Below are 26,287 nucleotides of genomic sequence, written 5' to 3'. Positions count from 1 at the left end.
AAAAAAAAATTGCTTAGTTATGTCCCTTAGGCGTTCAGAATTTTTTACTTGTACAAGTAAAAAAATCATCCTTTCTTCTTTTCTTGAATTTTTAAGATTTCTTTGCTCTAATAGAATTTTGAATTGTGTACCATTTGCAGATGTCTTTACTAATCATTTAAGTGTAATTTCATGGACAATGAAAGTCCCATTTGTCTGTTATCTTCTTAACACTGTTCATTTACAAGCCCCAAAGGAGCAATTTTTGATTGCCTTGCGCAAATATACAAGATCTTTGCTCAATTAGTTTCTTTGATGAATTACTGAGATGAAACATTGAACTTTAATGAAAAAATTTGAGCAAACCTGGGAAAAAATTTTAAAGGCATGATTTTACATTTCAAAACTTGAGGATTTTTGTGAGATTGTAAGAAAAATTTACTTATACAAGTAAATTTTTCAAAAAATTAAGGGGAGATTATTCAAACATTATTTATTTACTTATATGTGTATATTTTTTTCCACTTCTTTAAGTAAATAAAATACACTTGTACAAGTAGTACCCCTGACTGACTAGTTGCTTGACAAGTGACATGGATTCACAAAAAATAAGAGGAGTAACTAGCTGCTCCACAAGTGATATGATCTCCTGAAAATCAGAGGAGTATTTAGTTATTCCACAAGTGACATGGATTCTCTAAAATCAGAGAAGTAACTAGCTGCTCCACAAGTGACATGGACTCCCAAAAATCATAGGAGTAACTAGCTGCTCAACAAGTGATATGAACTCCCTCAAATTAGAAGAGTAACTAGTTGCTTGACAAGTGACATGGATTCACAAAAAAATCAGAGGAGTAACTAGCTGCTCCACAAGTGATATGGATTCTCTAAAATCAGAGAAGTAACTAGCTGCTCCACAAGTGACATGGACTCCCAAAAATCAGAGGAGTAACTAGCTGCTCCACAAGTGACATGATCTCCCTTAAACCAGAGGTGGAACTAGCTGCTCCACAAGTAAAATGAACTCCCAAAAATCAGAGAAGTAGATTGCTGCTCCACAAGTGATATTAACTCCCTAAAATTAGAAGAGTAACTAGTTGCTTGACAAGTGACATGGATTCCCAAAAAATCAGAGGAGTAACTAGCTGATCCACAAGTGATATGATCTCCTTAAAATCAGAGGAGTATTTAGTTATTCCACAAGTGACATGGATTCTCTTAAACCAGAGAAGTAACTAGCTGCTCCACAAGTGACATGGACTCCCTAAAATCAGAGGAGTAACTAGCTGCTCCACAAGTGAGATCATCTCACTGAAATCAGAGGAGTAACTAGCTGCTCTACAAGTGATATGAACTCCCTAAATTACGAGAAATAACTAGCTCTTCCACAAGTGACATGGACTCCCTAAGTGCATAGGAGATACCAGCTGCCACTCTTAACATGTACTCCCTCAAGACAGCAGATGAACAAGCTGTCCCACTTTTGACATAAACACAACTAAACTTGTGGAGAAACTAGCTGCTTCTCTATGGGCAAGAACTTTTTAAATCAAAAGAGAAACTTGCTCCTCCTCTAGTGACATAAACTCCCTAAAACAAGTTGAGGAACTAGCTGCACCACTAGCAGTATGCACTCCCTTAAACCTGTGGATGAACTAGCCAATCACATATTGACATGTACTCCCTTAACCCAGTTGAAGAACTAGCTGCTCCACAAGTGACATGACCTCCATTAAATCAAAGGAGTAACTAGCTGCTCAACTTGTGACAGAAAATCTGTTAACCCTGTGGAGGAACAAGCTGCTGCACTAAGGACATGCACAGTTTTAAATCAAGAGGAAGTAGCTGCTGCACTTGTAACATGAATTCTCTTAAACCAGTGGACGAACTATCTGCTCTACTTGTGACAGGAAATCCGTTAAACATGTGGAGGAACTAGCTGCGTCACTAGTGACATAAACTACCCAAAACCTTTGGAGGAATTAGCTGCTTCACTAGTGCATGAACTTCCTAAAACCATTGGCGGAACCAGCTGCCCCATAAGTGACGTGAACTGAATAATAAAATTGGACCGAACAAGTTCATACGCGTTATGATCATTTTCAAATTCAGAGGTTGACTGGTAAGGAACTCCCTAAAACCAGTAGAGAAACTAGATGCTCCATTTGGAACAGGAACTTCATTAAACCTGTGAAGGAACCAGCTGCTCCACTAGTGATATGAATTCCCTAAATCTGTGGAGGAACTATCTGCTTAGCTTTTGACATAAAATCCATTAAACCTGCAGAGAAACTAACTGCTTCACTTGGGACATGAACTCCCTAAGATCCTAGGAGAAACTAGATATTCCACTAATGAAATGAATTCCCTTAAATTAGAAGATGAACTAGCTGTTCAACTGTTGACATGAATTTCTTTAAACCTCTGGAGGAACTAACTTCTCAACATGCATGTGACATGAACTAAAAAAAACTGAAGAACTAGCTGTTCCATAAGTTATATGAACTCCCTTTTTCCTGTGTCAGAACTAACTGTTCCACAAGTAATATGAACTCCATTAAGTCTGTGGATGAACAGCTCTATAGGTGACATGAACTCATATAAACCTGTGGAGAAACTTGGGCTCACCTGGATTTACATGCTACACTATTGTTATATGAATTCTCTATGTACAGTCTTGTTAACAATGTTATGTTTCTTTTATTATTTTTGATATTTGTATGAACTAGGGGAGCTAATGAGCCTGCGTCGCTATCCTGAATTTATAATGCTACACTACTGTTATGTAAATTTGCTATGTACTTTCTTAACATGCTTAATAACCATGTTTTGTTTCTTGATTTCGTGCTGATGAATGTTAACATTATTTACATTAAGACCCCACCAAAAACGATAACAATTGTTCCCTGAAACAACACACAAACATACAACGGTATGACATACATCAATATTAAATCATATTGACTGAATAGTTTTAGTACTATTTCTTCTTCTGAAAAGGATTCATTTTTTTCATTAATGTCTTTAACTTTCCTTGTTTCTCCTCTTCAACCTTTTCTTCTGGAATATATTTCTTCACTCCTTTACTTTTGATGATCTCCTCCAAACACTTAGTACCTCTCCCAACATTTACCAAAGCATTGACGAGAACACCTATGGTTGGCCTGACTCCCTGCTCTCTCCATTCATATAAAATGTCTTTACATTGTGCCACTAAGTTCCGATCATTGTTATACTGTATAATATCTAATGATGTTATTGGCAATTCTAATTCTATACCCAGTTGGAAGGATACAACTCCTATTACTTGTGCCAGTTCATCTAGTATTTCATCAGTTGGAATCAAATCCATGTACTCCTCGCTGATATCTGTAAATAAATAACAATAAAAAGACATAAATCTTTAGTTATGATGACATCTTAGTCTTCAAAATTATCTAGAAAAAAACCCATAATATCAACAAAAAAATAAATAGAAATTTATAATTGACAAGGTTTAATGTTCTCAACGGTGAACCGAGCAATTAAATTCCGTTTTTAAAAGGAACATGACAATATTAGATAGGTCATCAAAATGATTAAATGGATACATTTTAATATTTTTAACTATACAGCTCAGTTTGTAAAAGGTTCTGCGGAACTCCTTGTGTCGCCTTCGAATAACCCCTGCTTTAAGTGTAAATGTGTCAATTTATCAACAAAATACAGAATTTAAAAAAAAATCTAAATTTCTGTTAACATTTTTTCTTAAACTTTAAGATTATCTTTTGTCCAAGTTTTGTAACAATGCATAAAGGTGTACAAACATATTGTATATATTATGTCGAAAAAATAATCAAATCATTGAAATGTTAACCCCAAAAAACTTAATCATCTTTCTTTAAAAGATATAAGAAATATAGTTTCAAAATTCGCTGTATATATCATCTCTTAAATTAAAAGTGACTTCACCGAAAATCAAACTTTGCCTGTATGTTATGGTAATAAATACTGTATACAAGTTTCATTACTTTTTTTAAGGCAAACTTAGTAAAGGAACAGGGGAAAAGGATTAGCAATGTTTCCATTTTTATTAGATTATAACTCTATAACGTGAAGTCAAAGAGTGAAAACTAATTTCTGTACGAATAAAAGTCCCTTTCCAAATAGGTGGTGAACATACCAAATTTGTTTAGTATGTTGCTCTGGATAATATCTGGTAATTAACATTATGTTCTAAATGTATACCGAACATTTGCGATATAAGAAAATATCAAATACAAATAATTTACAGGGTTACCATGAGCATGTATACCTGATTATGTAAGGTTCGTGTTGCTCAGTCTAATGTGTTCTGTGTTGTGGTTTGTGTTTAGTGTGTCTGTTCATAATTTTTTCGTTTTTGCCATGGTTTTGTGAGTTTGTTTTCGACTTTTTTAATATCTCATCAGTGTCTGTCAACTCTCGTTTTAGGACTAAAATGTGTTGATTACAATATACAGAAAACCAAGTGATCCATCTAATATCACTACGCCAACCAATCCAAACAATTTGTTTTTGTACAAAAATAGGAATGTTAGTAACCAGGACTGGGTTGCACAAACGTCATTTAATTTAAACATTATTTAAAAGATAAATGATACTTAACTTCTTAAATAATAATTAGTTAAACAACAGTTTAAAATCTGTTGCTCAAAGCTTAATTACACCTTCAATTACTTAAGTGTTATTTAACAACTTTAAGTATTATTTAATCCAGAATCAACTGGTTCTAAAACAGTTCCCTTATTCGCGTGCATTTTCGCGAATTTTGTACGGAATCAAAATGGAGAACCAAGTAGACGCTGATAGAAAAAAACGATCATCAAACTGGGATTCATCCGAAATTTCCTTACTCAGGCAACTGGTTGAACAAAATTTAACTGTAATAAGAAGCAAATTGACAAACGCCATTACAAATGCACAGAAAACAGGGGTCTGGAAGACCATAGCATGCCAAATCAATGCTCTTGGGTTACATTGTCGCACAGGCAAAGAAGTTAAAACCAAATGGCAAAACTTGCAATCAAAGGCAAAAACACAGTATGCTGAAAAAAACAAATATTCAAAGCAAACAGGTGGTGGGCCGGCACCTAAACCAATGTCAAATGAAACAGAGAAAATAGTTGAAATGATGAAGGATTGTTCCAGTTTCGTTGGCCTGAATGGTTGTGAATCTTCAGTGATTCTTGTAACTTCTGAAGGTGCTTATTCTTTCTCTTTTTCTCTTATCGTGTTGCTCTTAAATTAAAAAAAAAACAAAAAAAAAAAAAAATTCTAATTCTCTCAACTACGCATCAGCTGATCAATATTTGTAAACACATTCCTTAAAAATAAATTGTGGGGCCTTTTTGAAGGGTAGTCCACATTTGTATAATAATAAAATTAATTGTATATATAAGGACGCTCACACACTGCTTGTGGAATGAATATCGTCATTCGCTATTTACTAATTTTTCAATATTTACGATTTCTTATTCTCTGACCTCTCAATTATAAGTCAAAATGAAACCATATGACTGTGACCAAGCACATTTCGCAACCGTCAACAAAGTCGAACGGATATTCACTCGAGCTTACTTCAGAAATAGAAAAAAAATCTTACCGGTTTCTGTGTAATAATCCAATATTTCCCAATATTCTTACTCTCAGAAATATTATTATTTTTAATTCAATTCTCCTGCACTATTGCCTCTTAGAGAAATATTTTAGCGTTTCGATTTTTAACATGACGTCACGGTAGTAATGAGGTACAATTATGGGTGTTTTTAAAGCACACCATTATCGATTTATTCTATGTTACAGTACTTGAATTTTTTGTATCATTTCTAACATGTCTAACGTGATAATTCTTGCATAAACACAATTAATAATTTGGGTAAACGTTATTTCAACATTGAGTTTAAAAAAAAGACAATCGACTTGTTCCGAGATAAATGATTGTTTTTATTAATTTAAAAAGTATTTTCATACTAGAGGGGAGGGGTATAGGTTTTTTTTCGGGTCTTTGGGATCGGGTGTTTTTAAGTTCGGGATTTCAGAATTGACCCTTTCGGGATCCGGGAATTCTTTTTTTTCTAATTTGGGATCGACGGGAATTAACTTTATTTAAAATCTGGACCGCGATCGGGATTGTGTGTCTTTAAGCCCGGGAATTCGGAATCAGGACCCCTCCTACCCCACCTTTTCACTACGCAAAAATTAAATGGAGCATATATCATTTTTTTTCAAATAATAAATGCTTTCTTAGTTGTCTCATTGGCAATAATACCACATCTTTTTTTTATATTTTCGTCGAGGAGCATTTGCGTAGCCATAGTTGATCTTAGTTCAAAATAATGTACAATGTAGTCGTGGAAAATATTTATGATCCTTAATGCTAATAGAAAGAAATCTATGCAATAAACATTAACACATAATTTAGATGTTGGTAACTATTATCATAGTTTATTGCTACAATTGACACAAAACTGGTAATTTGCAGTTACCTTTTTTCTGAGACAAATATAAATTAAAGTCCTATAATTTAGACAAGAACTATATAATATCATTGCTTACATTGCGAGAGGTCGTGTATTCGATCAATTTCCCTGAATCATTGTTTTATTGTCAATTAGGCTAAACAACATTAGTTTCCCAAGTTTAATATATTGCTTCATATTTTTCCTGTCGGGCATTTGCATTGTATTTTTTTCTCTCTCTCGCTCTCTCTCGTCATTATTAAAGGCCGCGGCACGGTTGCCCATCAGTGCATACATCTACTTTGTTCAAACCTTGCTGGTTAGTTCTCTCATTAGCAATTGTACCACCTCTCTTTACTCTAATCATTGAACATTGAATTCGTACAGTGCGTCTTCCTCAAAATATCCCACAGTCAGAAATCAATAAGAGTAACGTTATATAGATTTAGGATGGGGGTCTCACGTGGGTTTATTTTGGAATAGAATAGTATGGCCCCTTTTTAGTCGGAAAACAACTTTCTTTCTCACATTTTTTGAAATGAATTGCCTAGACCCAAACAAAATTGGCTCGTTTTGCTCGGCATCTTTATTGGTTATTTTTTACTAGAACAATGTGATGCTCCCCCATCAGGCCCCTCTTTTCTCCTGGATTGGGACCCCCTTTTTAAATGGCTGGATCCGCCCCTGCCTCCAACACACGATATATACAAACAAACCGTGAGAGGTTTGATTTTAATCAGAATGAACTATGGCCCATGATGTATCTAATTTTAATTTTACTGACGGCAGTTCAATATATTTATATACATTGTATATCAACATTTTAATTGACATATTAACATTTTCTTGAAGATTGTATATACTATGTAAATATTTTGGCAGGTTAAAACAATAAGTATTTTACTTTCTTTCTGTAATATATATTCAAACACTGCCTTCTTCATGCCAGTCTAATCGATACCGTATAATTCATGCATTTTCAATCTTTATATTTTCAGATAATTCAGACTCAATCTTTTCACCAAATATATCTCCAGCTGAATCTTTCTCAGGGTGTGAGGTTGAAGTTCAACCAGAAAGTTGTTTGTTAGTAAACAATGATACCTATGATACTATTACGTGCACTCCCGCTACTGCAATTTCGTTACCAAGATACACAAGCACTCCATACTCTAAGAAAAACTCAGTGAAGACTTCACATGTTATAACTCAGGAAATGCTAGCAAGGAAACAATATGATGTATTAACAGTCCAGGAAGAAAAATTTAAACTTGAGGTAGAGAAAATTAAACTGGAAAACGAAAAGCTTAAACTTGAAATTAGAAGGCTGAACCAGTGGGAAATACAAGAGAACGACGCCCTACTAACTCTTGATGCATTAAATGCATGAACAATGAAACAAAGAAAAAGATGATGTACAATTTTTGAACATTTATGTTATCTGTGATATTATTCTTTAATGTGCTTCAGTGTAATATAATAAAATTATTATGCAAAAAATGTCCTTGCAATGTGATCTCTCACAACACGTCCTTCGTCTGGTCCTTGGAAATCTTTGCTGATGTTCCAAAACATTTGAATTTCATCGTCAGGATCCTCCATCGGTTCTCTCATCTCTATTGCAAGATTGTGCAAAACTGCACATGCCATAATTAAGGTGCATACTTTCTCTGGTTGCAGTCTTAATTCTGCGTGCAAGCAATAAAATCGTTTCTTCCACCACCCAAATGTTCTTTCAATGCAGCATCTTGTGCGCGTGTGAGCTGTATTAAATCTCTCGTGGTAAGGCTCTGTCGGTCTGATATAAGGCGTCATCAGGAAACTTCTACATGCGTAACCGCTGTCACCAAGTATTAATCCATCTTCTACACATTTATGAGCTTGCTCCAAATGTTCAGATATTTGTGAACATCTCATGATATGACTGTCATGAACACTTCCAGGCCACCTCGCTACAATGTTTGTAAATTTACCTACGAAAATAATAATTGTATACTGTAATATAAATCAAGAAATACTAAAACAAAAACAAAATCTTTTAGTTTTTGAGAGCTTATTTGATTTTTTATTGATTTTTAAAACAACACAATTTTATTTCATAGCAAATTCCGAATTGAGAATTTTATGACACCATTCAAAGGTTTTAAAATTGCCTTTTCAAATGTTTTGTCGGAACGGTACCGTTGGAACTTAGGAATGATATTAAAAGATCAATACATGTAGGATAAAAAAAAACTTAGATCAAATAGTTTGGGGGTGCATGGGTGGGGGTTTAAGATTTCGCATATTTTGTATATATAAAATCGATTTTTTTCCAAATTAAGTGAAGAGGGGGTGGGGGTGGGGATCGGTAAAAAACTATGTTAATTCAGTTTTTTATCATTTGATGTCGTCCTTTATACCTTTCATAGAATTTTCTTTGTAAGCGCTGGTCTGGATTTTACTTTATCAGAGATGATCAAACAGCCAGAAGTCTATGCGGAATCTTAATTGGTCAAGTTAAAAAGTGGGTTTATTTTCTGGCATTTATCAGTGAAATGGACAAACGATCTGCATAAATTGTTATGCTGATAACTGCTTGAATATTTAACTAAACCACTCTATGATATTTTGCTATACTTAAAAAAATATTGACATTTTTTTTTGCAGGAACGAATAATGATAAAGTAATGTTATATAAACATATATGTATATAGATATAGGAAGATGTGGTATGAGTGCCAATGAGACAACACTCCATCTAAACAACAATTTAAAAAAGTAAACCATTATGAATATATATGCGTGGCATGAATGGAAAATAAAAATTAATTTATGTTGATAAATACCTTCATTATCACAAATGGCCTGCACATTTATGCTATGAAAGCCCTTTCTGTTGACAAATGATGGTTCGTCGCTTGAGGGTGCTGCAATTCTCACATGGGTACCATCTATACAACCAATTACTCCAGGGAATCCACCATTGTCATAAAAACCTTGCTTTATATCTCGTTTCCTCTGTTCTGACGGCCATTTGATGTACTGGTCAGATTTAGAAGCAAGGGCTTTTGATACTTTGTTAACACATCTACTAACTGTTGATTTATCTATACCCACAGTATCTCCTATGACCTGCATGAAACTACCAGATGCAAAGAACCTCAAAGCAACAAGCACCTGTTAAAACATTATATATGATGAGTTTATTTTTAAAACTTGCGTGCTAACAGTTCATTAACCATTTATATATATATACATTATCAGAGGCGAAATCAGGGGGCAGGGGCCCGGGCCCCCCTTTTTTGAGAAAAAAATTGGTTGCTTAAATAGGGAATCACTGGCGCATGACTGGACCGGGCCCCCTCTTAGGCCAGTCAGTGGGCCCCCACTTATGAAAATTTCTGGATCCGCCACTGATTATACACTTAAAACGCTGCTTAGATACAGAATTTAAAAATCATATATTACATGCATTTTATTGCAAAAATGTATCCCTGAACCCCGAAATAAGGTACAAGTATCGGGTCCTTTTCGTCATTTGACACGTTTGCACACAACTGTATATGATGTTCGAAACATAATCTCTTCATACAAAAATATATGTATTTAATTTAATATCTAGATATTTATATTTTCAAGATTATAAACATACAGGAACCGGCGTTTCTTAGTTTAGCGATTAAATGAATAATCGTTAATTATTAATTATTATACATACATATATATATATTGATACTTAAAAGAGGGTTCTTATCCCGAAATCCCGGGCTTAAACTAATGAAATCCAGAGGTCCAGAATTAAAAAAAAAATCTCGGCATCCTAAAATTCGAAACAAGAATTCCCGGGTCCCGAAAGGATCAATCCAGAAATCCCGATCATAAAAACATCCGATCCCGACGTCCGAAAAAGGTCCTGCCCCTTCTTCATATTAATTATTGATTATTTCTAAAATTATAACAAAGGTATAAAGTTGTGCACGTTGAAATTATATGTGTTTTAACAAAATCGCTGAAAATAATAATTATTGTTTTTTAACAGCGTGTCTCTATGATATCACTATTAATATGTCACACGAACAGTAACGAATTTCATAGATAAATTACACGTTTCCGGGTTTCCCTCCCCTCCCCCAATGACTTTACAAAAAGTTAAATTTTATAAGAAACTGTATCCCTTTATGAACCCCGTAAAATGTATTACGTCCCTTTGAAAAAATGTAAACAAAGTTGATGGTGGGAAATGTTTGACACATATTTTGGATTTCGGCATTTATGAAAGGATTTAATACTCAGTGTGCAGATGATCTTGTGTAGCTGTTTTTATTCTAAGAAAAGGGATGTTGCAAATGGTGGTTATGTTCGTAAACACACAAAAATAGAAACAAACATTGGAGAATGTGATTGTTTTTCAAAACCATGTTTACAAGAGTTTAAAATCTACATTTAGTACCTGCATTTCTGCGCTTAGTGCGTGACTTCTCTGGGTCGGGTGTGTAATATCGTCACGAACAATATCAGTTATCCTTTGGATAGATTGTCTCCCAAATCTATATCTGGAACGAAGCTGCTTGTCTGTCAAATCATTTAGGGTGAGTAGCCTTTCTCTATACTTTCTAGGTGCCAATGGTGGCCTTATATTACCAGCAAGGTTGCCGAAAAGCAGCATGTCTTCCATATTTAATCGATATTTAAATATTTAAAAGTACCCCTTTCCCACATTTAAGTTTAAGTAACCTTTAAGTGTTACTTATCTCTAATAAACCTTTGTGCAACAGGAATAACGGTTACTTAATTTTAATTATGGTTTAACGTATATTTAAATGACACTTAAATTTAAATAACGTTTGTGCAACCCAGTCCAGGTATATAACAAGCCCACCTCACTACTTGTTTCTTGTCACGAAATTGTTGTTTATGTGTATGTATGTACTTTTATGCCTCATGTGAAACATTTATTGAAATGCAAGGTCTTAAAGCACCTGACCCATGCTAGACTATATCTAACAGCCCGAATGTTGACTAGTTACAGATAGAGACATTTGATATCTTGGAGCATTATCATTTGTTATTAATCAATCAATGAATATATGTAGTAAACAAGGTAACATAGGGAGGTATTGTATTGCACGACAAAAAATCATTATAAAAAATTAAGAATGGAATGGCTCTTCAAAGTCGTGACAAACTCCCACACCTAGCTTGCGCCGTACCCTTAAAACAAGGTCAAATCCACCCCACACATAACTCAGAAAAACATTAATGAACAAAGACTTAAAAAGCACACATGACTAACACAGACTGGAGGTTCCTGACTGGTGAATGCATGCTAAGGGGTTAAATATGTTCTGTTAGATCCCAACCCCTGCCTGACCTCTGTTCAATATGGGGAAAAAAAGACACATGCAAAAAACAAATAGCATATATAGTGATTTCATTTCTGATATATAAGATACAGTTTAAGACATCACTGCAAGTACACAACGGTTAGGGCAGAATGTATTATCCTAAATAAGACATCTATTTTCAATGTAGTAGTATATAAATTGCCGTCAAAGACAATTATGAACAAATAAACAGATATAAAAGTACTACATACCGTACTCTCCTTTTCTTATTCTTTTAACCTACAAAATTTTATAAAAATCGATTTACATTTTTTTTTAAATAATTCCCCTTCAATTTGTCACATTTGAATGTGTTTAATTTTGAGCAAATGATTTTAAAAATATTCCAAACAAAGGGAAGTAATTCTACACTGGTCGTTCAAATTACATATCTCATATCTTTGAGAGAAATGACAATGATTTAGTTTGATACCCCTATGTGATTCAATAAAAAGCGTGTTGCTGTCACATTAAAGCAACTGTCAAAGAGAGACAACATGAGAGGTGTAAAACATGCGTGTGACCTTTACATGTTAATGTCTGTGTCATTTTGGTCTCTTGTGGAGAGAAGTCTAATTGACAATTACACCACATCTTCTTTTTTATATGCAATGTTTTAAAAGAGACGGAGATTGAGTTAAGATGAAACTGAGGGCTCTAAAGATCCTGCATCGTTCACCTGCAATTTCAACAATGTGCATGTTTAAGTTAAATTCATCATAACCGTTAAAATTAAATAATAGAAAGAAAATGTTTGCACTTATGATCAAGGTTCAGCTTTCACAATGCTATAACAGATATACTTCTTGAACTCTTTACGAACATAATCCATGTCTATGATTTGCCTAAAGAATTGTGTGGTCCATAAATTTCTTTTTAAGTATAATATACAACTGAGGTCTTCAAAAAAAATAAAACGGTCAACATATTGTTTGATCTTACAACAGTCAGTCAGAACAAAATTCTTTATAGTAAAATGCTTTTTGTTATGCTAGACAGCAACTATTTCATTTTCGGGGGAGCGGCTTTTGGTTGTTTTCTATTTAGATTTTTGACTGTATCAATCAAAATATGTTTTTCCAAATTAACAATATAAGGTATAATAAAATCTTAATTTTATTGTACCTTATACTTATTACGAATAATTTTCATCTGCTTGACCAGAATATTTTTTAACAAATTTGGGATCGGGATTATTTTTCAGGAAAACCATTAACATATCCCCCAGGGCTGACATTTAAATGATTGTTCCCTTTAGTGTATCAGAATAGTTCACCTGACAAAGGTTATGAGTCGATACATCCATATCTGTTAAAGCTTTTGCTAGGTTGCGGAATCTTCCTGAGTTTTTTTCCCGCCAGTTGACTAGTATTCTATACTTGACAATATCAATCCAACGATAATCAGTTACGAGTTTTTCCCATTCTTTCAAAGTCATACCAAGATGTATGGCCAACTTTTGTACTGTTGATTCGTCACAACCTGATGAGAATCGTTGAAGCTCAACATCACTTGGAATTTGATTCAAAGCATCATCTCGTAAACCTATAATTATACAAACTTTCATAGTATAGTGAATCGAGCCCTTTAAAGACAAGTGTTATATGTTTGGTTCACAACAGATGAAAATGCATTTACTACATATTGTAGCCTTTGGTAAACACATTTAAACGGAGGCATACAAAATCAATAGGACATTTCATTTGCATTATATGTGGAGGAAAAACTGCCATAAAAATGGCAAAACATAGAAGAATACAAAGACAAACAACACCCTTCAAAACATTATGCAGAAAAAATGAAAGATGGCTTCATGGAAAAACAGATGATGCCCCAGATGCATATACAATTATAAAGAAGCATAACTTGAGAACGGTAAAAGTGACGCCACTCAAAGTAGAACTTGTTCTGTGATGATTGGAAATACACATAGTGTATCAGTTTTATAACATTAAGTTGAGGCAACCAAAGCTAGAGACGGAAACCAAACCAATTGTGGACATATATACAGACGGACAAGGATTATTGGAACATAACTATGTTAAACAGTGACACAGATATTCAACAAATACCAATCCAACTATTTTGAAACTGACACAGATGTTTATATTGGATAACATTTACATTGCCATTATAATTGCAAAGACATATATTTTAGAAAGTATGTACAGAAATAAAACATATGGCAAAGGATGAAAAGAGCTAACATGGTCTTAAAATTTTATTACACAGTTACCTTTACACAATGCCTTTGTCAAACGATTAACACATTATCGCCTTTAGGTTTGGATTAACAAACACATCATGCAAATTATCTACCTGTTACAGATTTTACCAAAGAAAAATATTACCTTGACAGTTCTGTTCACACTGTTCTTGTTCTTTTTCCTGTGAAAAGAGTTATATACAAATGAATAATAAAAAATCAAACAGGACCAAAACAGAATAGCCAATAACCATATACTATGAACGCATGTGCTTCTATATTACACAGACATTTGATGATGCACCGATTTTTGGTTTCTCTTTGATGTAATAATTATAACATTAACTTGAGTGTTTACTACTCGCTGATTTGGTGGGAAATGCAGATTTAATAATAACACTACTCTTTTTTTTTTTATTTAGGCAATGATTCTGCTAACTTCATAAGAAACTGGTTTAAAAAGTCATTTATAAGTTTTCTATCTTGTTGTTATTTTCCTTGTTATTTATATTTACTAATAATATTACCATATCATACACCTTATACCAATGAATGTATACCTTATCTTGATTCCAAACAGCGAAGTGTCCTGCTCTGTGTGTTTGTTTATGTTCGTCACAAACCCATTCGTTGGTCTGCAAAGCTTCTTCTTCACTGATGAGGCATTTCAGATTTGAACATGAATATTCAATATGGAAAGGTGATTGTTGGCTGCGTTTCACATTGATTGTGGACTGATAAAAATCTGATATTCTCTCCATTGTTGTAACCAAACATTCCTTAACTCCAGTAGCTATATCTGGTACTATCAGTCCAGCGGCGGTTTTATGGACTATGTACAGAAGAATTTTGTTGCCTTCAACACATACTAAAATATCATGTGCCTTGTCAAATGAGACTACAATGAATCCTGAAAAGAGGAGTTTTCTCCCTTCATACTGCTTCAAAGTCCACATGCTCAGACATGCACTGATCAGACGATTGGGCAAAGCTGGTGGTATGACAGTTCCTTTAAAAACAAAGGCCAAACATATAGCTTTCTCTGGTGTACATTCTGTGTTCATGAAGCTGGTGGTATTTCTTTGTGTGACCATACAGGGAACAAAGAAGTTCTCTACTGGTAACCGACTTCCAGTTGCTGTGTCATATCTCCGTTGCTCTGCCAGAATATCCAAATGAATGAGGATATTGAATATAAACTCTTTGTATCGTAAAATTGGACGGAAGTCCTTTTGTTCCCAAATCTGATAAAGGTCTTCTCTGCGTATGATACCACTTTCTGACATTCTACTGAAAATTACTTGCATTCTTCTTTTCTTTGGCCAAAACCCTATGTCTGAAAATAAACATACAGAGATAGACCACCCACTAAGGATTTTTTTCTTTTTCATATTGACTATGGATTGTTTTAAGATGTACACAATTCTCCTGAACATGTTACAAAAGTAGTTTATTAAACTCTAGAATTATTAACAACTTTAATTTTAGATTCAGAAGTGATTAACAATATCTTTATGCAGATTTTCCTGAAATTGCAATCATCGTTCCCCCATCTGTGTTCATTTTTTTTAAATAGCAATTAGAAAGGGAGGCAATATTTATGAACTTAAAGTAAATAGATAAAGGAATAATATTGTTGATTCACCATGTATTGTATCCATTTGTTTTACACATTTCAATCCAATACTCATCCTTGTTTTATTGTGCCTTTTGGTGTATGGTTTTAGATTTGTTTGTCAATTGAAAATCAGGTGACTTAAACAAACAAATGATTCTTCAATTTGATACCAATTATACCATTTTGGTCATTTTATTTATAAATTGGGGCATGAACTATATTGATATTTAACACTAAGATAATGAATATTGACACAAGAAATTAATTTGGAATTGTATATTAATAAAGCGTTAAAAAAAATCAGATCCCCATTGCAAATGAACCAAAACATATTGATTATTGACCAGAAAACTATGATGACTTCAAATTTTTATCTGAATTTTACCCAAAATGATAAACACATCTAGATGTAAAGATTGTTTCAAAACAAGACCCATTTATAATCTTCAAACACACAAATCTTTCAGTTGAAAAAAACAAACAGTAAAATTAAACTGTAAAGTTGACAAATCATTGTTTGACTGGCTATTTGTGTTTGTTCATAAACATGTGAGTTTCAAATCTCTGTTGTCAAGTAATTATCTGAATTACAAACAAACAAACTTACAATGAAATTCATTTAGAAAAGTCAGAGGTAATATCAGTACGAAAACACATGAAAAAGGTTAAAATACATTTTGATTTGTCAGTGTTCTTCCTGACCAAAGCATTGCCTATTTTGATACCAATTATAGTTGTTAACATCTTCTCTCTTTGTATATTGTTTGATGTCCGAGATGACACCAATGACATCTTCACCATGTTCGACTTTTACATAATTAACAATTTATAACTACCTGTCACAAATGATCTCATAACCTCCACCATGAAGAGTGGGTTAATTATAACATAATCCCTGAGCTGAAGGGTATCAAAGTAGATAATCTTGCCAAGGGAATGCTGGAAGTGTAAGAAGTCATGAAGTTGTTCTAAATCCAGGACGGACACCTTGCTGATTGAATTCAATTCTTCAAGTTCTACCAATGACAAGATTTGCTTTCCTGCAGCTACCATTTCAGCAATCTCAAGTTCAAGGGGAATACAAGCGTTAGGCATTTTCTCTCCCCAACAAGGATGATCGAAAGTAAGCTCTGTGATGGCTCTCTTCAGTGATTCAATTTCTTGATCATTTTTATCAGTTGCATTGACAAATATCTGTTTGTCAAGGACAAGATGATTTCGTCCCTCATGGTCCTTAAATAATTCCTGTACTTCGCTGTGCAATAGTGCACGTCTGGTTTCCACATCCTCCTGGCAAAAAAAATATCCTTGAATACAGATTTAATGGCTGAATATGATGTAAAAAAGATATAGTTGACGTCATACTCAATTTCTTTTTTGTTTTTCTATTTAAAAGAATGTGATAGTACTTATAAAAAACTATTGATACATTGTATAATCAAATCGTTTTTTTGTTTTATTGTTTACAGACAGTAACTCAACAACACTTTTAACCTCTTCTTTTTTTGAACTTTGTTTCTACATGCATGTACATGCAATACTGTGTATATAGTATAGTTGTCATGTATTGTTTGTGCTCATAGTCTCTCCTCTGGTACCTATGAAAACATGAGGAGTGCAGTGGTGGATTTACCGTAAGGGGTGGGGGCACAGGAGGCATGGTGCCCCCCCCCCCCCAGTTCAGGTCATCAAAAAAAATTCTAACATAATTTTATTGCTATTGAATCTTAATCGGAAATTAATCCCAGCTTGATTTGACTTCTTAAACGAGTCCTTAAACTGGCCGTTATGTTATTAATACCAGTGTCCACATGTGTGATTTATGACAACTTATCGGTGGGTGTGTAAATATTGACACCTGTGTGTAATGTCTGTTTGCAAAAGCTTTTATTTAAAATACATTTACATGTTGATTCGAATAGTACGATTTTTTAATGGTTTATAATTACGATTACCAGGTAAAACATCTGATGTGTTTTTTTTTTAACTAGGTACAAATATATGTTTGAATTCGATAAGGATGGCATACATTTATATTTGGGTATCTCTTCATTCCAAAACACAGTACTCACAAATAAAATTTCTTCTTCTTCAATTTCAAAACTCGTTTTGAGAATTTATTCAGCAAACAAATTAAACTATTCTTTTTTTAAATACTATGCAAGATTTTTTTTTTTAAACGGCATGTCATATTTCTTTCCCCTCTTATTTTCAAGGGAAATTAACAATTTGTTTTACCCCTCCCCTTTTCATCAGGTCCAGGAAAAATGAATTGACATTTTCTAATAAATAATCATTTATAAATGCTATTTTATTTCCATAAGATCTACTTTAAAACACAATCTGGGACTTGTACAGCCCAAGCATACAGTTATATTTGTTTATTTTTCTTGTTTCAATTACCATATGTACGTACATGTACAAGGAAATGAATAGTACACCATATATAAGGATATGAAGGTGTTTTACAGAGATAATAATTCTGTGTAAAAAAGTAAGCCTGGAAGGGAGGCCAAAAAGTATAGATAAAAGAAGGTAGAGGTGATGAAATATAATGACAATATTGATTGATTGTTGGTTGTTTAAAGTCCAGTGGCAAATATTTGATGCATGTTTAGGACGAATATAAATTAGATCAATTGACAGGAAAATAAAGTATAAAGTGAAATAGTTATAAAAAAATAGAAAACGATGATGTGACCCCCCTAAAAAAAAACATACAACAAAACAAACCCACCCACACTCGCATATACATGTATACATCTCTAAAAAAATATATGGATTTTGGTTTCATGGTGCCCGCCTAGGAATCCAGGTTATGGATCTGCTCCTGGGAGTGTGGCAGTTTTTTCAACCCGAAAATAGGGATGACTTTTTTCATTATTGAAATGATCCAAAAAAAAATGGGGAATGTTTACATGAGACATAGATGATGCCAGCGCTAACATAACATATACAATTTTAAAGGGACATAACTGATGAATTATAAAAGTGACATTACCCAAATTTGTACTTGATCTGATATTTGTGGTAATGAGTTTTGTTTATAAGTTTCATTAAATTTGTTTGAGGCAATCTCAAGTTAGAGAACAGAAATGTAAAAATCAGCTAGTTTTCCATTTGTAAAGGGGCATAACTCTAGAACAATAAAAGTGACACCCCCCAAAATTTAGAATTGATTTGTATATTGTAGTAAGAAGCATTGTGTATAAGTGTCATAGCATTTGGTTGAGGCAAATCAAAATTAGAGAGCAGAAATGAAAAATTCAGCATTTTTTTTCATTTGTAAAGGGTCATTACTCTAGAACATTTAAAGTGGCACTACCCAAATTTAAACTTAATATGTGTTTTATGGTAATAAGTATTGTGTATAAGTATCATAACATTTGTTTGAGGTAAGCTTAGGTTAGAGAACGGAGATCAATTTTGGAACGTACGTACAAGAGGGACGTACAAACGGACAAGGGTAAAATTGAATGCTCCCTCCGCTACGGCGGGGGTATATATAATACAAATCATAACACACTTTATGAAATGTTCATGTCATCAAATTTATCAAAGATCATAACACAAACACACCAGTGTGGTATACATTTTCTTAATGTTGATATCATACCAAAATATTTCTTTACCAAATCACATTTGTACTCCTTATCGTTCACATTTCTTTTGGACTTTTGGAATTTATTTTTAATCACAATCTTTGCAATGTCATTTTTTATAGACCATCTTTCTTTTAGTTTGTTATTTTCTGGAATTAAAATTGTTTTTAGAGAAACATGCTTTTTACAAAATATACGACCTTGTGTTTTTAAAAGCCATTATGTTTAGACATATGCAGTATCTGTTTAACAGGCAATGGCTGAGATATGAACCTGATTATGCATGCCCGAAAGAATTATGGTTAGTTCTAACCCTGAGGAAACTTTAATGTATCTCTCCTTTAATTCCTTTTGAAATCATGATTTGAATGGAAACAGATTTAAACTAGCTATATATATATAGTATACTACCCTTCAAATGTGAGGTATAAAACAATTCCATTATAAACTATTAATTATTTTCTAGATCACCAAATAAGGTATATTGGTATATTAGCTATATAGGTAACAATCAACAAGATCAAATGAATGCTGTATATAAGACCTATATGTATCTCTTTCACTTGCCACTGGTACCTTGTGGTTAGCTACAAACAAGATCTAATTATTTCCTGTATAAAAGATTTTTTGATAGATACTTTTCACTTACCACTGGTGTTTTTTTTTTATGGGAAGCAACAAACAAGATCTTAGGGATTTCTTTAAATGAGGCGTAATTTTATCTTTGCTACTTACCACTGGTACCTTGTCCTTATGGGTGGCAACAAACAATATCTTAGGGATACCAGGATACACCACCTTACAATAGGTCAGGATTGAGTTTACCCAGTGCAGTAAAAAGACTGAAATAAGAATAGAGTATAATGTGTTTTAATTTGTTCTCTCAATTTACAGGGGTATGAAAATATTCGTTTTGAAAACTTTACCCTTGGCAAGTAAAACTAAATTCTTTTTGTCCAGAACAAAAATTACTTGCCCTGAATTTCTCAATAAATGTTGAAGTATTTTACTGTATGATTCTTAAAACTGTTTTGTGTTACATTTTCTCATGGTTGTGTCCTGTTATATATGTCTTGCTAGCATATACATTTTTCGTATCACACTGTACGGAGTGTGATACAAAAAAGTGAAATAAAAATCTGCGTTAATTCGACTGGCCTATCCAGCATCCCGTGACGATATTACGGCATTTAAATTTGTTATTTTTTAGGTCAATGATGACTTTCAAAGGTTAAGACGACGTACAAATAAGTTAGACTTTTGGTCATCAAGATAAGAGTGTTTCTCCGGACTATTGGTTTCTAATTGTCATTATGCATGCTATGTTCATTTTTGAATGAAGTATGTTCAGTATTATCAATGTTACAATTCTAATTGATATAAATTACCTGCTGGGGTTGGTGTCATGTGCTGCCCTGGAAAACACAGTACATCAGGGATTACTTCATTCAGTCCTTTACTTCCATCAAACACTACTAGAAACAACGCTCTGTAAGTCATGAATGTCTGGTGTGTTGTATAATAGACATACTGTCCACCAAAGTCCCAGAAGATGAGCCTGCCAACTTTCATCTTATATTTACCAGTTTTTAGGACTTTCTCCATTCTCTTTCTTATTTCCTTTTTGGTCATTTTTGTTCTTATTTTCTTCTTCATTTGCTGTTTTTTATACTCACTAGATGATGTTTGTGGGGACACAGATTGAGCTGCTTGTGGCTTTGAAGAAGGTTCATCTGATAGGTTAGCAGGAAAATATGGTGACTTGGAAGCATCTGACTTCTGAGAATTAGTATCTTCTTTATTTTGACTATCACCAGGTTTTGCAACTGATTCCTGTTTTTCTGGTGTTTTTGTTTGACGTTGACTCTCATCTTCTTCTATCGAGGTCATTAACACTTTATTGTACACCACATCCAAGGCATTATAGGTTGCTGTATAAAGAGATAACAAAATACTGATGCTATCTACTTAAAGATGTACTTAGCTGAAGTTAGGTGAAAATAAATAAATTAAGAAGTTAAAAACTTTAAGCTGGTAGAGCATCAATTAAGTATGAAAATAAGCAAAAAATATTGATAGGTCATGGACATCCTTTTCGAGATATTTGAGATTAAAAATATGGAAAGAAAAGACTGACTAGGACTTTTATCTATATTTGCATTGGTATTATTGGGTCTCAAAACAAAAGAAATAAAATAAAGAGTCTTCTAAAAGTTTGGTAAATGACCTTTAATGAGGTATATATATTTAATCTTTCATGAAAAAAATAAATGAGTGATATAAGGCGAATAATTTCACATTGTGTTGTATGGAAAAACACCAAGGAGTTCGAACATTTGACACAAATTCCAAAACCTTACCTAAGTTCATCCTTAATATACAGAATAAATAAACTTTGAAATGAACTTTACTCTGTCTATTTCAAAATGACATTCTGGAAGTCATCAAAATAATGTACTGGTAGTCACCTATTAAATGACATTCTTGTAGTCATCAAAACGACATTCTGGTAGTCATCAAAATGACATTGTGGTAGTCACCAAAATAACATACTGGTAGTCATTAAAATGAAGCACTGGTAGTCACCTAAATGACATACTGGAAGTCATCAAAATGACATTCTGGTAGTCTTCAAAATGACATTGTGGCAGTCATCAAAATGACATTCTGGTAGTCTTCAAAATGACATTGTGGCAGTCATCAAAATGACATTGTGGCAGTCATCTAAATGACATTGTGGCAGTCATCAAAATGAGATACTTGTAGTGATCAAAATGAAATACTGGTAGTCATCAAAAGAACATACTGGTAGTCATCAAAATGACATACTGGTAGTCCTCAAAATGACATACTGGTAGTCCTCAAAATGACATACTGGTAGTCCTCAAAATGACATTCTGGTAGTCCTCAAAAAGACATACTGGTAGTTGTCAAAATCACATTGTGGTAGTCGTCAAAATGACATTGTGGTAGTCATCAAAGTGACATACTTGTAGTCATCAAAATGACATACTGGTAGTCATCAAAATGACATTCTGGAAGTTATCAAAATGACATACTGGTAGTCACCTAAATGACATTCTTGTAGTCATCAAAACGACATTCTGGTAGTCATCAAAATGACATTGTGGTAGTCATCAAAATAACATACTGGTAGTCATTAAAATGACGCACTGGTAGTCCAAAACCTTACCTAAGTTCATCCTTAATATACAGAATAAATAAACTTTGAAATGAACTTTACTCTGTCTATTTCAAAATGACATACTGGTAGTCATCAAAATGACATACTGGTAGTTATCAAAATAACATTCTGGTAGTCATCAAAATGACATTCTGGTAGTCATCAAAATAACATACTGGTAGTCACCTAAATGACATTCTTGTAGTCATCAAAACGACATTCTGGTAATCATCAAAATGACATTGTGGTAGTCATCAAAATAACATACTGGTAGTCATTAAAATGAAGCACTGGTAGTCACCTAAATGACATACTGGAAGTCATCAAAATGACATTCTGGTAGTCTTCAAAATGACATTGTGGCAGTCATCAAAATGACATTCTGGTAGTCTTCAAAATGACATTGTGGCAGTCATCAAAATGACATTGTGGCAGTCATCAAAATGACATTGTGGCAGTCATCAAAATGAGATACTTGTAGTGATCAAAATGACATACTGGTAGTCATCAAAATGACATACTGGTAGTCCTCAAAATGACATACTGGTAGTCATCAAAATGAAATACTGGTAGTCATCAAAAGAACATACTGGTAGTCATCAAAATGACATACTGGTAGTCCTCAAAATGACATACTGGTAGTCCTCAAAATGACATTCTGGTAGTCCTCAAAAAGACATACTGGTAGTTGTCAAAATGACATTGTGGTAGTCATCAAAATGACATTGTGGTAGTCATCAAAGTGACATACTTGTAGTCATCAAAATGACATACTGGTAGTCATCAAAATGACATTCTGGAAGTCATCAAAATAACATACTGGTAGTCACCTAAATGACATTCTTGTAGTCATCAAAACAACATTCTGGTAGTCATCAAAATGACATTGTGGTAGTCATCAAAATAACATACTGGTAGTCACCTAAATGACATTCTTGTAGTCATCAAAACAACATTCTGGTAGTCATCAAAATGACATTGTGGTAGTCATCAAAATAACATACTGGTAGTCATTAAAATGACGCACTGGTAGTCACCTAAATGACATACTGGAAGTCATCAAAATGACATTCTGGTAGTCTTCAAAATGACATTGTGGCAGTCATCAAAATGACATTCTGGTAGTCTTCAAAATGACATTGTGGCAGTCATCAAAATGACATTGTGGCAGTCATCAAAATGACATTGTGGCAGTCACCAAATGAGATACTTGTAGTGATCAAAATGACATACTGGTAGTCATCAAAATGACATACTGGTAGTCCTCAAAATGACATACTGGTAGTCATCAAAAGAACATACTGGTAGTCATCAAAATGACATACTGGTAGTCCTCAAAATGACATACTGGTAGTCCTCAAAATGACATTCTGGTAGTCCTCAAAAAGACATACTGGTAGTTGTCAAAATGACATTGTGGTAGTCGTCAAAATGACATTGTGGTAGTCATCAAAGTGACATACTTGTAGTCATCAAAATGACATACTGGTAGTCATCAAAATGACATTCTGGAAGTCCCCAAAATGACATACTGGTAGTCCCCAAAATTACGTTCTGGTAGTCACCAAAATGACATACTGGAAGTCCTAAAAATGACATACTGGTAGTCCTCCAAATAACATACTGGTAGTCATCAAAATGACATTCTGGTAGTCATCAAAGTGACATTCTGGTAGTCACCTAAATGACATACTGGTAGTCATCAAAATGAAATACTGGTAGTCATCAAAATGACAGTGATAGTCATCAATATGAAATACTAGTAGTGATCAAAATGACATACTGGAAGTCATCAAAATGACATACTGGTAGTCATCAAAATGAGATACTGGTAGTCCTCAAAATGACATACTGGTAGTCCTCAAAATGACATTCTGGTACTCCTCAAAATTACATACTGGTAGTCATCAAAATGACATTCTGGTTGTGTAGTCATCAAAATGACTTACTTGTAGTCCTCAAACTGACATACTTGTAGTCCTCAAACTGACAAACTGGTAGTCGTCAACATTACATACTGGTAGTCTTCAAAATGACATACTGGTAGTCCTCAAAATGACACACTGGTATTCATCAAAATGACATACTGGTAGTCCTCAAAATGACATACTGGTAGTCATCAAAATGACATTCTGGTAGTCATCAAGATGACATACTGGTTGTCCTCAAAATGACATACTGGTAGTCCACAAAATGACATACTGGAAGTCCTCAAAATGACATACTGGTAGTCCTCAAAATGACATTATGGTAGTCCTCAAAATGACATACTGGTAGTGTAGTCATCAAAATGACATACTTGTAGTCCTCAAACTGACATAATTGTAGTCATCAAACTGACAAACTGGTAGTCGTCAAAATTACATACTGGTAGTCTTAAAAATGACATACTGGTAGTCCTCAAAATGACATACTGTCATCATCAAAATGACATACTGGTAGTCCTCAAAATGACATACTGGTAGTCATCAAAATGACATTCTGGTAGTCATCAAAATGACATACTGGTTGTCCTCAAAATGACATACTGGTAGTCCACAAAATCACATACTGGTACTCCTCAAAATGACATACTGGTAGTCATCAAAATGACATTCTGGTTGTGTAGTCATCAAAATGACTTACTTGTAGTCCTCAAACTGACATACTTGTAGTCCTCAAACTGACAAACTGGTAGTCGTCAAAATGACATACTGGTAGTCATCAAAATGACATACTGGTTGTCATCAAAATGACATACTTGTAGTCATTAAAAATGACCCAAATTGAGCAGTAAAAGTAAGAGTTGATTATTGAACCATGAAAAATAAAGTTAATGGATTAAAAACCTGTCAAAGATGAGAATGACATAACCAGGAAACATTGTGAAATAAAACGTGGCATGATTGTAGATAAAGACAACTTTTCAACAAAGTCCCATCGACATGGTTGAAAACAATTACATGTAAGTGTACGGCCTTCGACATTGACCATACCCTTATATATGGACGGACGAATACATACACATACCGAAAAGCATAATGCCGCTAGGTTAGGCATTAACAAGCATCAACCAAATTAGTTACAACACAATAAATGTTGAACAGAAAGAAAAAAAAATAGCAACCAGCAACAACCACTGAATTGCAGACAGACACACACAGAATCTAGAGTCAAGGTTGACCTAATATGTTCATTTCTTTACACACTAAATACTGCCTACCTCAGCTTCTAAAAAAACAGTAGAAAAATAATAAGGTTGAATTCATATATATATATATATTGATGTTTATTCTTACCTGGATCTATCATAATCCAACTTCTGGTCTCAATATCGAGTCCACAGCGACCTTCAACGAGGGAAATGCCATCAGTTGCATATCGCCCTTCTGGAACATTATCTCCAACTAAAAGCTTGACTAGGCTCGATTTCCCAGTAGCGAACTGGCCGGTTACCATGCAGCGCATGTCAAATGATTCGTAGCTTCCTCTGCCAAACATAGAAGACTCTAAAAATATAAATGTCGAAACTGTCTATTATCAATGTATGGCTAATGATATTTACAAAATATGTGCTACACCTTAGGAATAGTGACTATAAATTAGGGATGGCAACGAGTAGTCGAGTACTCGGGTACTCGATCGGAAGGCCGAGTACTCGAGTACAGTTTTAGTACTCTGATACTCGTTTGACTGTTATACATCTTGAGATATTTCTCTAAACATTTCCACTCACTTTAGTTCATTTGAAACACCCCATTCTTTATACTAAATAAAATCAATTAACGACATAAGATGTTTATCTTGAGGCTACGTTTTGTTATAGCAATACCAGCAACGACCTTTCCTTCCGAGCTAATTTTTTCATATGCAT

At 33.8% G+C, this 26,287-nt stretch overlaps 3 protein-coding genes across 3 annotated transcripts; 1 reads left to right on the top strand and 2 right to left on the bottom strand.

Annotated features, from left to right (window-relative positions):
* Positions 1–561: 561 nt before the first annotated feature.
* On the bottom strand, positions 562–25,906 carry LOC134691309 (uncharacterized). Its single transcript, XM_063551761.1, has 9 exons — positions 25,713–25,906; positions 20,639–21,181; positions 19,986–20,092; positions 16,485–16,938; positions 14,591–15,366; positions 14,176–14,212; positions 13,101–13,369; positions 12,037–12,064; positions 562–3,348 (listed from the first exon to the last, which is right to left on the bottom strand). Exons 1-9 carry the CDS (start codon positions 25,879–25,881, stop codon positions 2,960–2,962), a joined length of 2,772 nt encoding a protein of 923 aa, XP_063407831.1. The 5' UTR covers positions 25,882–25,906; the 3' UTR covers positions 562–2,959.
* Positions 5,047–7,898, top strand: LOC134691308 (uncharacterized). Its single transcript, XM_063551760.1, has 2 exons — positions 5,047–5,201; positions 7,457–7,898. The coding sequence occupies exons 1-2, from the start codon at positions 5,099–5,101 to the stop codon at positions 7,846–7,848; spliced, it is 495 nt and encodes a 164-aa protein (XP_063407830.1). The 5' UTR covers positions 5,047–5,098; the 3' UTR covers positions 7,849–7,898.
* Positions 7,875–11,141, bottom strand: LOC134691307 (putative nuclease HARBI1). The gene is made up of 3 exons (XM_063551759.1): positions 10,891–11,141; positions 9,287–9,617; positions 7,875–8,431 (listed from the first exon to the last, which is right to left on the bottom strand). Exons 1-3 carry the CDS (start codon positions 11,113–11,115, stop codon positions 7,947–7,949), a joined length of 1,041 nt encoding a protein of 346 aa, XP_063407829.1. The 5' UTR covers positions 11,116–11,141; the 3' UTR covers positions 7,875–7,946.
* Positions 25,907–26,287: the final 381 nt, after the last annotated feature.

The sequence above is a fragment of the Mytilus trossulus genome, chromosome 11 (genome assembly GCF_036588685.1).
Source record: "Mytilus trossulus isolate FHL-02 chromosome 11, PNRI_Mtr1.1.1.hap1, whole genome shotgun sequence".
NCBI classification, from domain to species: domain Eukaryota; kingdom Metazoa; phylum Mollusca; class Bivalvia; order Mytilida; family Mytilidae; genus Mytilus; species Mytilus trossulus.
This window is presented reverse-complemented; position numbering and strand designations above follow the sequence as displayed.